Here is a 16,207-nt window from a genome sequence, read left to right as displayed (position 1 = left end):
GATCGCAGGTTTGAGGACAGCCTCAACAACTTTCATCAACCTAGTAAGACCTTGTTTCAAAATTTAAAAAAAAAAATAGGCTTAGGGGTGTGGCTCAGAGGTAGAATATCTCTGGATTCAGTCCTTAGTACCACAAAAAATGAATGAATGAAATATTTCTAACAATTCTAAGTAATTATTGTCCTATTTCTGGTTATCCTCAGTGAATTTTATTCACTTATGAACTGTGTGTGGGTGTGTTTTGCTGGGGATGGAACCCAGGGTCATTCTACCTCTAAGCTACGCCCCAGCCCTGTTTTATTTTTATTTTGTAACAGGGTCTCACTAGGTTGATGTGAATGTCACTACTTGTTGAAGTTATTCTTGAATCTGCAATCCTCCTGCCTCAGACTCCCAAGTACTGTGATTCTAAGCATGTGCCACCACGCCTGGCTATTGGCTATTCAGTTTAATGGGGTGGGATAATGTATTTGTTTTCTGTTACAGCTGGTAGAAAAACATGTGTTGTATGGTTATGGGATTTTTGTTTTGTTTGATTTTGTTTCTGACATGGCTATGTGTATATGGGAGTATTTTTGGTCTTGGTGTATGGCAGGAGGTAGAGGGGGATAGAACCCAGGGCCTGCATGTGCTAGGCAAGTGCCTACAGCTGAGGTATATCTCCGACTTGGGAGCACTCTTGTACGTATGTCATACTGGGTATTGAACCCACTGATGGGGGTGCCTCTGAACTACACCCTCAGCCACTTTTTTATTTTGAAACAGGTTCTTTTTTTCCCTTTGGGTGGTATTGGGGATGGAACTAACTCAGGGGCACTGTACCTCCAAGCGATATTTTTTTTATTCCTTATTTTGAAACAGGTTCTCAGTGAGTTGCAAAGGGCCTAAGTAGCTGAGGCTGTCTGAAAACCGTGATCCTCCTGTCTCAGCCTCCCAAGTACTGAGATTACAAGCATGTGCACCATGCCCGGCTTGAAATAGGTTCTTATAAGGCTTCCAGGCTGGCCTCGAACTTGCATTCCTCCTGTCTCAGCCTCCCAAGTACTGGAATTGCAGGCATGTGCCACTATGCCCAGCCCTGGAAGTACAAAGCACTATTTTAAAAGTATTTGTAAATCTTGAGTTTGGGGGTATTTTTTAATTGTTATAGTACTCTTAATTTTAAAAATCTGTTTTTATAAAATCACTTTTAGAGCTTGTCAAAATCGAGATTGTAAGCATCATTCCTAAAGAATCTGACTTAATAGGTCTGGATTGAGGACTAGGACTTTGCATTTTAAAAATATTCTGAGGTTGAAGCCGGGCGTGGTGGCGCATGCTTGTAATCCCCGCGCTTGGGAGGCTGAGACAGGAGGATCGCACAGGTTCGAAGCCAGCCTCAGCTACTTAGTGAGGCTCTCAGCAACTTAGTGAGACCCTGTTTCAAATAAAAATATAAAATAGGTCTGGGAGTATACCCCGAAGGTAGAAGGCCTCTGGGTTTCACCCCAGTACCACAATAAATAAATAAATAAATAAATAAATAAATAAATAAATAAATAAATATTCTGAGGTTGTGCCAGTGCTCCTTATCCATGGATCATATTCAGAGGACCACTCTGTAACTCCTGGTCTCTTTTTAGGTAGAATATATGCACTTAATTTTTTATCTGTTTGCTTTATTATAAACATGTTTCCCTCATTCCCTAGATTGCAATTGTTCTTTTTTTCTTGTCGCTCCTCATAAAATTTTTTTTACTCCTTTGAGAAAATTTTCCAAGTAGCCCCATCACAACCTCTGTTCCTGCCTGCAGTCCTACAGTACCTAGCCGTGCTCTAGGGTTGACACACAGGCAGCTCTTACTTTTGCACATTCTTCTAAGCACAAATTTCAGTCATGAAAGTATATTAATAGTAATTGCATACAGACTTCACTGCTGGTTCTTCAGTCCACTGATCACTGCATAAATAACAGATGCACATTCTGGTCAGTGGCCAATCATGTTACTTCTTTCAAAGTCTGTCTGACTGGTGACTGTGGACCTCTACTGGGTTCATGTACAGAAAGTAAAGCATTGCAGTTGTGTTGCTTCCTTGTTGTCCAGTGATAAGCCCATGTGATATTTTATAACAGTAGACAATCAAAAGAGGTAATTGAATATACCTGTAATCCAGCTACTCAGGAGACTGAGACTGAGTCAAGGCTAGCCTGGGCAACTTAGCAAAACTCTGTCTCAAAATAAAAAAATTTTAAAAAGGGCTAGGAATGTTACTAGGAGGTAGAATGCCCCTAAGTTCAGTCCTTGGTATGCATGTGAGGTATAAGGAACAATTGGCCAGGAACAGTAACATAAATCTAAGAAACAAGAATACTACTGGAAATAAATTTTGAATCAAACTTAGATGAAATCACAGAAAAAAAAATAGCAGATTGTACAATAGGAATATTTAACATTCCCTCTGTTCAAGAAACTCTAGATGTGCTGACAGAGGGAGTGAAACTACCCTGTTGACTTAAATGAGCAAAATGGTTGTGAAGTGAAAAATAAAGAAGGGACATTAGCATACGATTTTATTTTAAAGGAACTCCTAGAGATGTGTCATGACTTAGAAGGCCTAGAGGATAAAGTGCTGGAAGGTGAGCCTAACTTAGAGTTCACCATGGCATAGGAAAGGTGCTTGATTCCTCTCAGGAACTGTATAAGAAGGCAAAAAGCACTGTTGAAACTTTGATAAAGTTTCAAAATTTTTTTCTTTCTTTTTATTTATTTTTTGCGGTATTGGGGATGGAACCCAGGGACAGTCTCCCTCTGAGCTATACTTCCAGCCCTATTTTTTTATTCAAAATTTTAAAATTCTGTTTTTAATGTTTTGAATTACATTGTGTTAAGTAAATATTTTACTGTCTCATTTCCTTATACATTTATATCTAATGAAGAATTTATAATGTTTTAACTAAAAAAAGATTGTGGAATAATTATAACTTTTCCCATTGATTATTACCACTGCTCGCATGATTTCAGCCTTTGTGATCATTTTCATGGTTGTACTCGGAATGCAAAGCAAGTACTGCCTACATGTATACATGAATGTATGATGTACAAAGGCTTTACTTATGCTATATAATGCATTGCCTTCTAACTTTGACACAGCTATACCATATTGTCTCCTCAAAGGCTTATTTAGTAAGTATCTAAAAATACAATAGTGTACTTGTTATCTTCTCCCTATGATTATTAAACCATTAAAGTTTATAACTTTGTTATTAGAAATGTCACTGTGTAATGAATATCACACTATATTGAATGTTAGAAATTGCAGAGGTGAACCCAAAACTTGGCATAAGAAATATCAAGTGGGTATGGGAACAATGGGTTTGTTGTCTTGAAAGGAAGGCATCTGGTAAAAATGCTTCTCATTAAATTCTCTGAGAATAAAATAACTGAAAATAAAGTGGCCTGGATTTAAAAATGAGATGTATGCATTTTTTTTTTTTTTTTGGTCTCAATGATTGGTAATACCTTGCCTGGTAATTTGTTTTGACAACCAACTTTTAGAGTTAAAAAAGTAAATCCAGCCAGGCGGGGTGGCGCACACTTGTAATCCTAGTACTTGGGAGGCTGAGAGAGGATGATCACACAGTTTCCAAGCCAGCCTCAGCTACTCAGTGAGGCTCTCAGCAACTTAGTGAGACCCTCTTTCCAAATAAATTATAAAATAGGGCTGAGGGTATAGCATAGCCCGGAGGTAGAAAGCCCTTGGGTTCTACCCTCGAGTACCACACACACACAAAAAAAGTAAACCCAGAACTGTGCTCCTCAGCCCTGGTGAATGTTCCTTTGGTGCTAAGTGATTTTTTTTTTTTTTTTACCATAGTATAATAGCATGACTTTTATTCTGACTTTTCTGTATAACATTTGACTCAGGATTACTTTTGCATTGCTCTTTTTCGGTATACTACAATGCCTCTGTTTTGTGTCTCAACCTGTTTTGTTTTATAATGTACACATTACAGCTAGGCTTGGTGGTGTGTGCTTGTAATCCCAGTATTAGGATGAGTATTAGGATTGCAGGTTTGAGGACAATCTCAGCAACATAACAAGACCCTGTTTCAAAAAGAAAAAAACATAAAAATAAAAAAGGGCTGGGATTATAAGCTTGGAGATAAAATGCCCATGGTGTCAATCCCCAGTATCCCCCCCAAAAGAAATATATACACATTACTTTTTAAAATAGAAGAATGATTTTGAGAACATTCTGTTTTGTTTTTTGAAGTTCTAGATTTTCATCATGTTTGCAAAAAAGTATGACTTTTTGAGTGTGGTGGTGCAGGCTTGTAATCCCAGCCACTCAGAAAGCTGAAGCAAGAGGATCATAATTTTGAGGCTTGCTTAGGCAATTTAGCCAGACTTCATTTCAAAATAAAAAGGGCTGGAAATATAGCACAGTGGTAGAGCACTTGCTTAGCATCTCTAAGGCCCTGGGTTCAATTCCCAGTACTGAAAAAAAAAAAAAAAAAAAAGACAGAAAGCTGTGTGCATGTATGTATTTATCACTCTGAACTTCACTATGTGTATAATTACAGTGCATCAAATAAAAAGATTTCATCAGACTGCTTAAATCTGCTTTAACTATGGGAAATTTAATGGTGTGCTTTAAAATAAGCATATTTTAATAATCTTATTTTTATCTTAAGATATATTGAGTATGCCCAGTCTATAAATTTAATTTGTAAGTACTTACTTTGATAATGGATGCATAGTGTTTTTTTTTTAAAGCCATAAAAAGCAACTTTAAAAGAACTGGAAATACCAATATTTAAACATTTGTTATTCTTAAATTTTAGGCTTGGATAATATTTTATATGTCTGAACAAGTGTGAACTTTTTTATATTCAGCAAATATTTTAGAATGAATACATTTTTGTGAAAGTTTGAATTTTATGTCATTTTAAAATATAGCTTTTCTTCATAGACTTAATGAAATATACATTTCTTCTTTTAAATGTAAAATTCTATATAGTCATTAAATTTTTATAAAAAAACTCTAAGGAGACTGCATAACTTGTTGGGCTTTTTTGTTTTTTAAATATGAAAATTGCTCTTCTTTTTAAGTTTGATATTTTATTTTAGGGCATATTGATGCATTTACTTCAAAGCTTTTCCTGCTAGAAGAAATTACCTCAGAAGAATTAAAAGAGAAAATTTCAGCACTAAAGTAAGAAAATTTACTTTCTAGTAGAATTGCAAAAACTATTTAAAATGATTGCTTTATCTTTAAATATTGACTATATTTAAATTAATTTTCAGGACTTTTGATTATTGCCGCGTCACCTGGCCCGCGTGATCTATCCATTTTAGTCATTTTCATCTCAATTACATACAGTGCCAGTAGCACCGGTCTTCCCACCTAGACAAAGGAGGCTGGGCCAGAGGGTGGACGTCTTAAGTGCAGAGGGAGCAAACTACTGGGAAGGGAGAGTCAGGCCCTTCTAGCTCTCAGGATACATGCTCACTTAGACATCCCAACTTGTAAAAGTTTGCTTGTCCTACTTGTACTTCTATTTATTAGAATTGCTTTTCTTGGGAAGTGAATTTATTGTACTTATGTATATAGAAAACCTTTCTTATGTGTATGGAAAACCTAGACACTTTGCTATACACTTTGTGTGTGGGGGGGGGGGTACTAGGGATGGAACCCAGGGACTTTCCTACCCGCTGGCTACATTCCCAGACCTATTTTATACTTTATTTGGAAACAGGATCTCACTAAGTTGCTGAGAGCCTCACTAAGTAGCTGAGGCTGGCTTCAAACCTGCGCGATCCTCCTCTCTCAGCCTCCCAAGAACGGGGATTACAAGCGTGCACCACCATGCCTGGCTCTGTACACTTTCTTTTTTATTTGTTTCTATGCACTCATGTGTATAGTAAATCTTTTCATACCCTATTCATCCTCTGCCTCTCTTCCCTCAATGAAAATCATTATTTAAGAAGAGAAATAAAGCCGGATGCGATGGTGCAGGCTTGCAATCTCAGCATTCAGGAGGCTGAGATAGGAGGATCGCTGTTTGAGGACAGCTCAGCAGCTACTTAGTGAGGTCCTCTGCAACTCATTGAGACCCTGTTTAAAAATAAAGAATAAAAAATAGGACAGAGGGTATAGCTGGGAGGTCAAATGCCCCTGGGTTACATTCCCAGACCTGCAAAAAAAAAAAAAAAAAAATCTTTAGAATAATTAATTCCATCTTCCTTTAGCTATCCTGTCCACAATCAGTGTTGTCTCTATTATCAGGCCTTTAAATAAGTGCCCATCAGTTTTGGGGGGAATTAATTTACCACCACCTCTGAAAGGCAGGCTCTTCTATATTTTAAAGCATATAATTTTAATATACAATAGTGATCTCTTTACAGCTGCTCTAACAAATAGCCAAATACTTTATGATTGTTAAAGGAAACAAATAAATGGCAAAAATTATGTATATGTCATTATTTCATCCAATTATGAAGTTTAGTATTCTGTGTTTAATATTATCTCATCTGCTGTTCTGTTATTGAGGGTTCTTCTTTTCCTGAGGAGCTATTATTGCTGAGTTAAGTTTTTTTATTTAACTGTACATGATTTTTTTTTTCTGTTTGATAGAATTTCAAGTTTATTTAACATCCTCCAGCACATTCTAAAGAAATTAAGTAGGTAAGTATTTTTTGTACATTTTGCATTGATATGTCTGATATTTTTAGATGAATATTTTTAGAAATTTTGAAAATACATTGTTGGGGCTAGATAGAAAAAGCTAAAATACAAGAATTACTTTGTAAAAGTTGTAATTGTAGAAATATAAGTAAAAAGATAGCGTGTTGGTTCTGGCTCTGGGTTTACATATATATTTTTCTATAAAGCTATTGTATTAGTTTCCTGTTGCCTGTATAACAAATTCCAAGTAGTTTAGTGACTTAAAGTAATACAAATTTATTGTCTCCTCATAATTCTAGATGTTAGAAATCCAAATCAGTTTCACTATGCTAAAGGCAAGGTATCGGCAGGGCCAGTCCCTTCAGGAGGCTCTATGGGAAGGATTATTCAGTTTCTAGTACCCAGCTCTGCTCCTTGACTTGCAGCTGGAATGTCTGTATCCAGGTCATACATCTTTTTTCTTTAGTATAATAGTTTTTTTCCTCTGGCTACTTCCTGTAAGGACTCTTGTGATTACTTTGGGCCTACCCAGATAATCCATGATAATCTCTTCATCTCAGAATCGCTAATCTGCCCAGATAATCCATGATAATCTCCTCATCTCAGAATCCATAGCCTAGCCATATTTGCAAAGCCACTAAAGGTAATGTATTCATAGGTTCTCACATCAGAATGTGAGCTTCATTGTGAATGGCTGGTATTCAGCTACAACAGTTACACTGTTTCATTAAGGATAAAGAAGCAGCATAGACCTCCTAACCAAAAGTTAGTAGGTCTGTGCCAAATTTTAGACTATGAGTTCTCCACATCATCAACTTTCACACTGTATAGATTTACATTCCTTCTGTTATGCCCTTACCTAATGATAAACTAGAAAACAATTCAGAAGTCTGAACTCCAAATCAAAATTTCCAAGTTCAAGTTCTAACTATCCACTTATACAACTAGATGCCAACTTTCTCATTTGTAAAATAATGATGTCAATACAATAATTTCCTAAATATTCTTTAGTTTTGAGATTTTGTGACGATATATATATAATCAATATCTTCATTTGTATATTAGTTTTTCTCTCTCCCTCCTTTCCTCCCTCCTTTCCCTCGTGGTACTTGAACCCAGAGCCTCATTGGTGCTAGGCAATTGCTATCACTGTGCTTTATCCCCAGCCTGTTTATGAGCTTTCTACCATAGCTCTAACGAATTGTCACACAGTTAGTATTGTAAAATGCCACAGATTTGTCATTTTTCAGCTCTGTGGACCTTGACATCTAGCAGGTCTCACTGGATTAAAATGAGGGTATTGGCAGGGCTGCATCCTTCCTGGGCTCCAGGCAGGATCTGCTTCCTTGCTTTTTGTGTCTTCTAGAGGCCAGCCACTTGTGTTCCTTTGCTTACAGGTCCCTTCCCTATCTTCACAGTTACACATGCAAGTTGAATTTACAAATCAAATCACTAGACCTCTATTACAGCTACATCTCCCTATAAGTCTCTTCTGCCTCCCTCTCACACATTTTAAGACTTAATCCAGGAAAATCTGACCATTTTAAAATGAATAACAGCCATGTGTGATGACATACACTTATAATCCCAGCATTTGGGAGGCTGAAACAGGAGGATCGTGGTTTGCAGCCAACCTCAGCTACTTAGTGAGGTCCATTGCAACTCAGCGAGATCCTGTTTCAAAATAAAGAATAAAATATGGGGCTGGAGATGTAGCTCAGAGGTAGAAAGTTTCAGGGTTCTATTTCTAGTACTGCAATAAAATAAAATAAAATAAAATAAATAAATAGCAAACTTAATTCCATCTGCTACCATAATTCCCCTTCACCATGTAACCTAACATTTGCAGGTTCCAAGGTTGGCTCATAAACATTTTTAGACCAGTATCCTGTCTACCAGAGTTTGTATCTATTCATATTCATTGCATTTGTATGAAAAATGCAAATCTTATCTTTATCTAAAATACTTATCCTTGGAGTCTTTTCTCTGTAAATTAAATACATTCCTCTGGAACCAGGCAGAGTGGCACATGACTCTAGTACTAGCTACTTGAGAGGTTGAGTTAGGACAATCACTAGAGCCTAAAAGTTTAAAACTAGCTTGAAGCCAGGCGTGGTGGTGCATGCCTATAATCCCAGTACTTGGAAAGCTGAGACAGGAGGATCAAAGGTTTGAGATCAGCTTCAGCAGCCTAGCACTGTTTGCACTTAGTGAGACCCAATTTCAAAATAAAATAAGGCTTGGAGGGTAGCTCAGAGATAGAATGTCTCTGGGTTCAAATTCCAGTACCAAAAAACAAACAACGATGACAACAGAAAACTAGCCTGGGTGGCATAGTGAGACCCCATCTCAAAAAATATAATCATACCCAAGCATGGTGGAGCACGCTTATAATCCCAGCATTCGGGAGACTGAGACTGAAGGATCATGGTTCGCAGACAGCCTGAGCTACTTAGTGAGGCCCTCTGCAACTCAGTGAGACCCTTTTTCAAAATTAAATAAGCTGGGCATGGTGGCGCACACTTGTAATCCCAGCATTCGGGCAGCTGAGACACGAGGATAGCGGTTCGCGGACAGCCTCAGCTACTTAGTGAGGCCCTCTGCAACTCAGACCCAGTTTCAAAATAAAAAATAGGGCAAGGGGTGTAGCTCAGAGGTCAAATGCCCCTGGGTTCCATCCCCAGACCCATAATATATATATATATATATATATATATATATATATATATATATATATATTCATTCTTCTGTAAAACATAACTTTCTTCACATTTAGTGAAGGTAGTTAAGATATATGATTTCCATTGATAAAAAGCTCAATCTTTGGAATGTTATTTATTCCTATTACCAAATTAGTTATTATTCATTTCCTTATATAAAAGTGATTGGGAGAAAAAATACCTCAAAGGAGAATAATTAACAGGACTGACTTTGTCAACATCCATTACTTTTTGGTTTAAAAAGATAATGAAAATATAACATATAGCTTTGTAGGCAAACCTATATAACTAATGTGTGATTAATCTTTGTTTTTAATGTGAGGAAAAATAGTTCTCCTTTGCCCCTTTAATCCAGAGGAGTGTGTAATCCAAAGAAGGCATGGTATATTAATTGTATTTCTTTAGCTCTTCATGGTGATATATAGAATCCTTTAACACTTTCTAAGAAGGAAAGAAAAATGTGGATTGGATGTTTGATGTAACTGAATATTGTGACATAGAGGATCTGACTAAGGGTAGGGCCTTTGCATTTGACTCCTCAGCTTACATCCAAGCCCTAGTACACTCAGAACTTTGAGCAAATTGCTTCTCATCTCTAAGGTGTTGATTTATCTCCAATATTGAGTTAATAATTAATATTATGCCTTGAAGGTTTGTTGTGGAGGATTTAATGAGAAGATGTGAAATAGTAAAACATTAGTTAGCTCATGATAAATATTCAGTACTTATTAGCTGCCATCATTACTGTTATCATCCTCAGAATAAAAATTACCTCATGCTATATCTTGTTCTGTTGACTCTTTCTGCCACTTTAGTGATTGGTACTAGGGATTAAACCCAAGGGCATTCTACTGCTGAGCTGCACCCCCAGCCCTTTTTCTTTTTTTGTTAAATCAGGGTCTCTCTAGGTTGCTGAGGCTGTTCTCAAACCTGCAGTTCTCCTGACTCAGCCTCCCAAATACTGGGATTACAGAAGTGTGCCACCACACTCGCCTTTGCCACTTTATTTTAAAGTACTGGATGTAGTGAACATGTCACATTCATTTTTGTATCTGTTTACCTATCTTTTATTAGCCACAATGTAGGTGCGATGTTGAGTGAATGAAAATGTTGCAGCAATGTTTTTTGGTGAAAATATCTATTCTCCTTAAAGAATTAGGCAGACTTTGTTTTTCCTTTAAGTGATTGGAAATTTATAAATTGACTGATAAAAGTAAAAAGAAAATGTCTATATATTCTGAACTTTGAAACGAAAGTCAAAATCAGTTGCCCAAAGGGCATGAAAATAGTTTGAAAGATTTTTTAAATCTTGTCTTTACTTAAATTGGTCATAAAAGCATTTTTGGAGGTAGTACTATTTTTGTAATTGTTTTCAGTTTTATTAATCATGATTAAGAAAGTGCTGTTGAATTGACGCAGTGAGCTAGTGAACTTTCAATGTGTATATTTAGCTTGCAGGAAGGTTCCTACTTACTGTCTCATGCAGCAGAAGATTCTTCACTCCTGATCTACAAAACCTCTGATGGAAAAGTTACTAGGACAGCATACAACTTACACAAAACGCACTGCGACCTTCCTGGTGTACCTTCCAGTCTCTCAGTTCCTTGGGTCCCGTTAGATCCCAGCCTCCTGTTGCCATATCATGTCCATCACGGACGGATACCTTGTACTTTTCCACCGAAATCACTGGGTCCTGCAATACCACAGAAGGTAAGGCCTGTTTGAAATGAAATGTTCCACCAAGTTGTTGATTAATACTGTTTCTCTCATTGTATTTCAGCCTGATGTCCACATTTACCACATTAATCCCAGCACCGTCCTAAAACCGGTATCTATAGGAAGGGTAAATAAAGTTGTATGTTCTATCTAGTTCAGTCTTTTTGTTGATGGAATTTCCTATTTTTGTAAGGTTTATAAGTAAACTACATAAAATTCTGTTAGCTTATTCCCTGGGCCCATGAGTAAGGAAGGCATCCCTATGTTCCTGTTAAAAGCAAAGTTGTATCTTTGTAACTTTTGTTCATGTATACACTTCCATTTCATTCAGTATTTGAGGTAATTTGCAGAATACATAAATAAAGTTTTTATATAATTGAAAATTGATTAGTGGGATATGGAAAAGTTAAAAGGCAAGTATTGGTAATTAGTGAATATAGTATCCTGTTAAAGTATTAATAAGGTTAAATTGTGTTTTACTAAGTATTTTTTAACTAAATTATTTATCAAGTTATAATTAAAGTTACTCTTTTTATAAAATCCTTCCCAGAAATGCCAGTTAAATACACTTTTTTATCTAAAACTTGTAAAGCCATGGCTAAATATATTTTCTACCATGTCAGTCATTCTCTATATCATGTAAGAAGTTCCAATTTGAATTTAGTTGTAGGAAAAATTGTCAACAAATGAATGTTCAGGAAACAAAAACCTAGTATATTTTCCTTCCCTGGGGCCAAAACCTTTTAATCAAAATTACTGTCTGGGTTCAATAACCTTCTCAGCATGGTTAGCCCAGAGCATCTGTCACCCATGTACGCTTTGAATGCTTGTTTTTTCCTTTCCATATTACTCTGAATTCATCTGTAAATATCCTCAGGTTTCCTTGAGAAATAGCTGGACTGCAACTACTGGGGACTTGTTTTTTTATAATTTACCATGAAAAGATTGTTTAGAGAGTCTTTTTTATGTATGTATGCATGTATATGTTTGTGTTTTATTTATTGGTGCCTTATACATGCTAAGCAAATATTCTACACTGAGCTCCTTGAACATTCTTAGTTAACTTTGGCCACAAATATATAAATGTGGTTGACTAGTTGAGAGAAGCAAAATATAAAGAAAGCTAATTGTTAACATTTTAAGTTATGTTATCTATAGTTTTGTTAACTTTCTAGTTTACATCCAACATCATTAGTGATTTTTATAACCTTTTAGGATTTTTTTTTTTTTTTTTTTTTTTTTTTTTTTGGTGGTACTGGGATTCCTGGAAACCCTTCTACCTCCGGGCTACACTCCCAAACCTATTTTATATTTTATTTGGAAACGGGGTCTCAAAGCCAGTGCGGCTGGCTTTGAACCTGCATGATCCTCTTGTCTCCGCCTCCCAAGTTCGGGGATTACGAGCCTGCGCCACCATGCCCGGCTAAAAAATTGTTTTGAATAACTTAAAAATAATAATAGAAGAACTATTTTGACATTTTTTCCCTTTCTAGAGGAATGTTTTTCTTTTAATTTGGAAACACTGATTATAGTTTCTCAACTATAACATATAATTCTCTGTGCAAGGGTGTCTTGCTCCTTTTTAGTGAAAATGAATGGCTTAATACCTTGACGCTGAACACCTTTACATAGAAGGAAAAACATGTTTGTGCAGGGTGTTTTCTTATAAGAAATGTATAATATCCTGAAGCTTTCCTCATTGATATAGATTGACACTAAAATAATTTTTTTTTTTTTTTTTTTTTTTTTTTTTTTGGTGGTACTGGGGTTCTTGGAAGCCCTTCTACATCCAGGCTACACTCCCAGACCTATTTTATATATTTTTTATTTGGAAACAGGGTCTCTTAAGCCAGTGAGGCTGGCTCCGAACCAGCGTGATCCTCCTGTCTCCACCTCCCAAGCGCGGGGATTACAAGCTTGTGCCACCACGCCCAGCAACACTAAAATAATTTTAAGTTGGGAGGCTGAGACAGGAGGGTGGTAGGTTTGAGGACAGCCTCAGCAAGAGACTGTCATCACCCTAGTGAGACCTTGTTTCAAATAAAAATAGGGGCCAGAGGTATAGCTCGGAAGGAGAAGATCCCTGAGTTCAGTCCCCCCCACCCCCCCCCGCGCGCACGCACACACACACCACACACATACACACACACAAATGTTGAGTACTTTATGGTGCTGCTCTGATATATGAGTAATTTATTTAGAAGATGAGAAATTGTATTATGTTCAGGGTTTGGCCACATAAATATACTTTTAACAGAATAAATAAATATATATATATATTTTTTCTTTTTTTAATTTCTTTTTTTGGTGGTTTTGGGGTTCCTGGAAGCCCTTCTACCTCTGGGCTACACTCCAGACCTATTTTATACTTTTTTTATTTTTGGAAACAGGGTCTCTTAGGCCAACATGGCTGGCTTCGAACCTGCACGATCCTCCTGTCTCAGCCTCCCAACGCGCAGGGATTACAAGCGTGCACCACCACGCCCAGCAGAATAAATATATTTTAACAACTTTTAACAAGAATAAGTATATTTTTAACAATCCAATTAATATCATTGAGCACTTTTGATTAATCATTTTGAAGATATTTAATGCATTTAGTCTAGGGACAACTGCTTAGTGAGATTCTCCAGAACCAGGTTATACAGCCCAGTAGTATTAAGTACAGTAGATAATTAGAAAACCAGTGGATAGTTGGATATATTTTTGAAAGCCAGTGGAAAGTTTTTGGAAAGCTCACCTTCCTACAGTCTAGCCCTTCATATAGTATGGATTATACCACCTTCCTGTCTTTTATTTTTCCTACACAACTTCTATAATACACACACACACACACACACACACACACACACACACACACACACACAGTCTTGTAGTAGACATCTTAAAAACGCTTGCTTTCCTCAAAGATGTAGTACATGCAATTAGTATGATAAGCATACCTTTGTAAGAATACTGGTTGAATGGAGAGTAATATAGTTATCTAAAAACAGCACTTTTCTCATCAGAATGGCATAGATATTCCTCAAATCCAGACAGTCTGATCTCAAATCTCTATTCCAGCTTGTCTTTGTTTTTTTTTTTGGGGGGGGGGGTACTGGGAATGGAATCCAGAGGCATTGTACCCCCAACCCTATTTTTTTATTCTTTATTTTGAAACATCTCACTGAGTTGCAAACGGCCTCACCTAAGTAAGTAGCTAGGACTGTCTGCAAACCTGCAATCCTCCTGTCTCAGCCTCCCAAATGCTGGGATTACAAGAGTGTGCCACCATGCCTGGCTTCCAGATCATCCTTTCTAATCCTGTCGTTTTAAACTATGAACTATGAGCCAGTGACCCCTTACAGCAGAGCTGACTGAGAAGATGAGAGCGTAGCTTGGAATTACAAAGCCCCCTCATGGCTCCAGGTGTGGGGTTCACTGAACAGGATGGGAAGGAGCAAGGGTGCAGGGGCTAGGGAAACCGGCAGATGGGCAGGTTCTGTGGAAATGACTCCAGGCTGTACGCTTTCCTCTTTCCCTGTGAGGCCTGGCCTTCTCCATTCCCTTTAAAAAGAATGCCCTACCCTGACAATGGATCTCATCCTCTAGCAGGATCACAATTAGCAAGGGATTCTATCCCAAGAATATACCTTCTTGGCCTGCTCACGGTGTGAGCCAGAGTGAGTCAGAGAGAAGGCAGGACCCACTGGGACTGCAGGTCCCCAGCGCCCTTGCTTGCTCCGCCCGGCCTGAACTCCTCTTCCAGCTTATTTACTTTTTTTTTTTTTTTTTTTTTGCGGGTCTGGGGATGGGACCCAGGGGCATTCGACCTCTGAGCTACGCACCCTGCCCTATTTTTTATTCTTGATTTTGAAACCGGGTCTCACTGAGTTGCAGAGGGCCTCACTAAGTAGCTGGGGCTGTCCGCGAACCACAATCCTCGGGTCTCAGTCTCCCAAATGCTGGGATTACAAGTGTGCGCCACCACACCCAGCTGCTTATTTATTTCTTGCTCTTCACTCTTAGACCCTCAATTTTTCCTACTTCGGTTCTTCTTTCTTTTTTCTTCCTTTTTTCCTTATATTTGTCTCTTTCTCCATTTTCTTCTCTTTCTTGTTTTACTATCTTTCCTTTCTTATTCATATAATTTCTTCTCTTTCTTCATCACCTCTGACCAGATGTATTTCCTTTTTCTTGCTTTCATATTTCTCATTTTTTTCTTGACCATAGTAGTTATTGCAAGCATATTACTCAAAAGGCCTATCATTTTCCTTTTTTTGTGGTACTAGGGATAGAACCCAGAGGCTTTCTACCTCCGGGCTACACTCCCAGACCTATTTTATACTTTATCTGGAAACAGGGTCTCACTAAGTTGCTGAGAGCCTCGCTAAGTAGCTGAGGCTGGCTTCGAACCTGTGTGATCCTCCTGTCCCAGCCTCCCAAGCACTGGGATTACAAGAGTGCGACATCACGCCTGGCCTCTAATTTTCTAATTTAATGTTTCAGTCTCTTCCAAATTTAACATAGAGTGGCTTTCCTACTCCTCTACTATGGTCAATCTTCTTCCCTGATTGTTATTTGAAAGTTTAGCACTTTAAAACTATGTTGAATTAAACTTATTTAGAATAGCCAGGTGACTTGGGATTAAAAATTTACAAAAATCACTCCTGAGTTTTAAGCGTGTATTGTAAATAACAGAGTGACTGTATGTCGATGTGTTGTAAATGTATTAAGCTCTTCTGCTCCCTGCCTCCTGTCTTAGGTTGGTGGAACAAGACTGCCTCCACGCAGCCGCAAGAATCCAATTTCCGTGGAAGCCAAAAGCAGCTGCTTGCCTGCTCAGCAGGCTGAAAATGAAGGAGTAGCTCCAAACAAGAGAAAAATAACTTAAGGGCTATACCATGGAAAATAAAATTTCAGAGAAACCAGCTATTGTTTAATTTTGAAAAGTTTGGGAAGAAACATGCTCAAAAGAGGAGCGTTTTTCCTTCAGCAGCTTTTACAGTGCCTTGAAAAAAGGTATCAGCTATGAGGAGGGATGTTTTTACTAAAATGGAGGAGTATACTCTTTACTTTTGAAATTGGAAGAGAATCTAGGGTATGGTTTAACATGACCATGG

The 16,207-nt window shown here is 37.6% G+C and overlaps 1 protein-coding gene across 1 annotated transcript in view; it reads left to right on the top strand.

The window, feature by feature from the left end:
* ICE2 (interactor of little elongation complex ELL subunit 2) overlaps positions 1–15,978 on the top strand; it is a gene marked incomplete at both ends in the record, with an annotated part of 54,014 nt that extends 38,036 nt beyond the window's left edge. The window contains 4 exons of the mRNA XM_080692149.1: positions 5,112–5,196; positions 6,619–6,669; positions 10,841–11,099; positions 15,850–15,978. Coding sequence (XP_080548275.1) covers positions 5,112–5,196; positions 6,619–6,669; positions 10,841–11,099; positions 15,850–15,978 — 524 coding nt within the window. The remainder of the gene's footprint in view (positions 1–5,111; positions 5,197–6,618; positions 6,670–10,840; positions 11,100–15,849) is intronic.
* Between the last annotated feature and the right edge of the window lie 229 nt (positions 15,979–16,207).

Source organism: Muscardinus avellanarius (assembly GCF_963383645.1).
Source record: "Muscardinus avellanarius genome assembly, chromosome: 3".
NCBI lineage: Eukaryota > Metazoa > Chordata > Mammalia > Rodentia > Gliridae > Muscardinus > Muscardinus avellanarius.
Note: the sequence above shows the minus strand (reverse complement) of the source record. Positions and strands in the feature narration are given on the sequence as shown.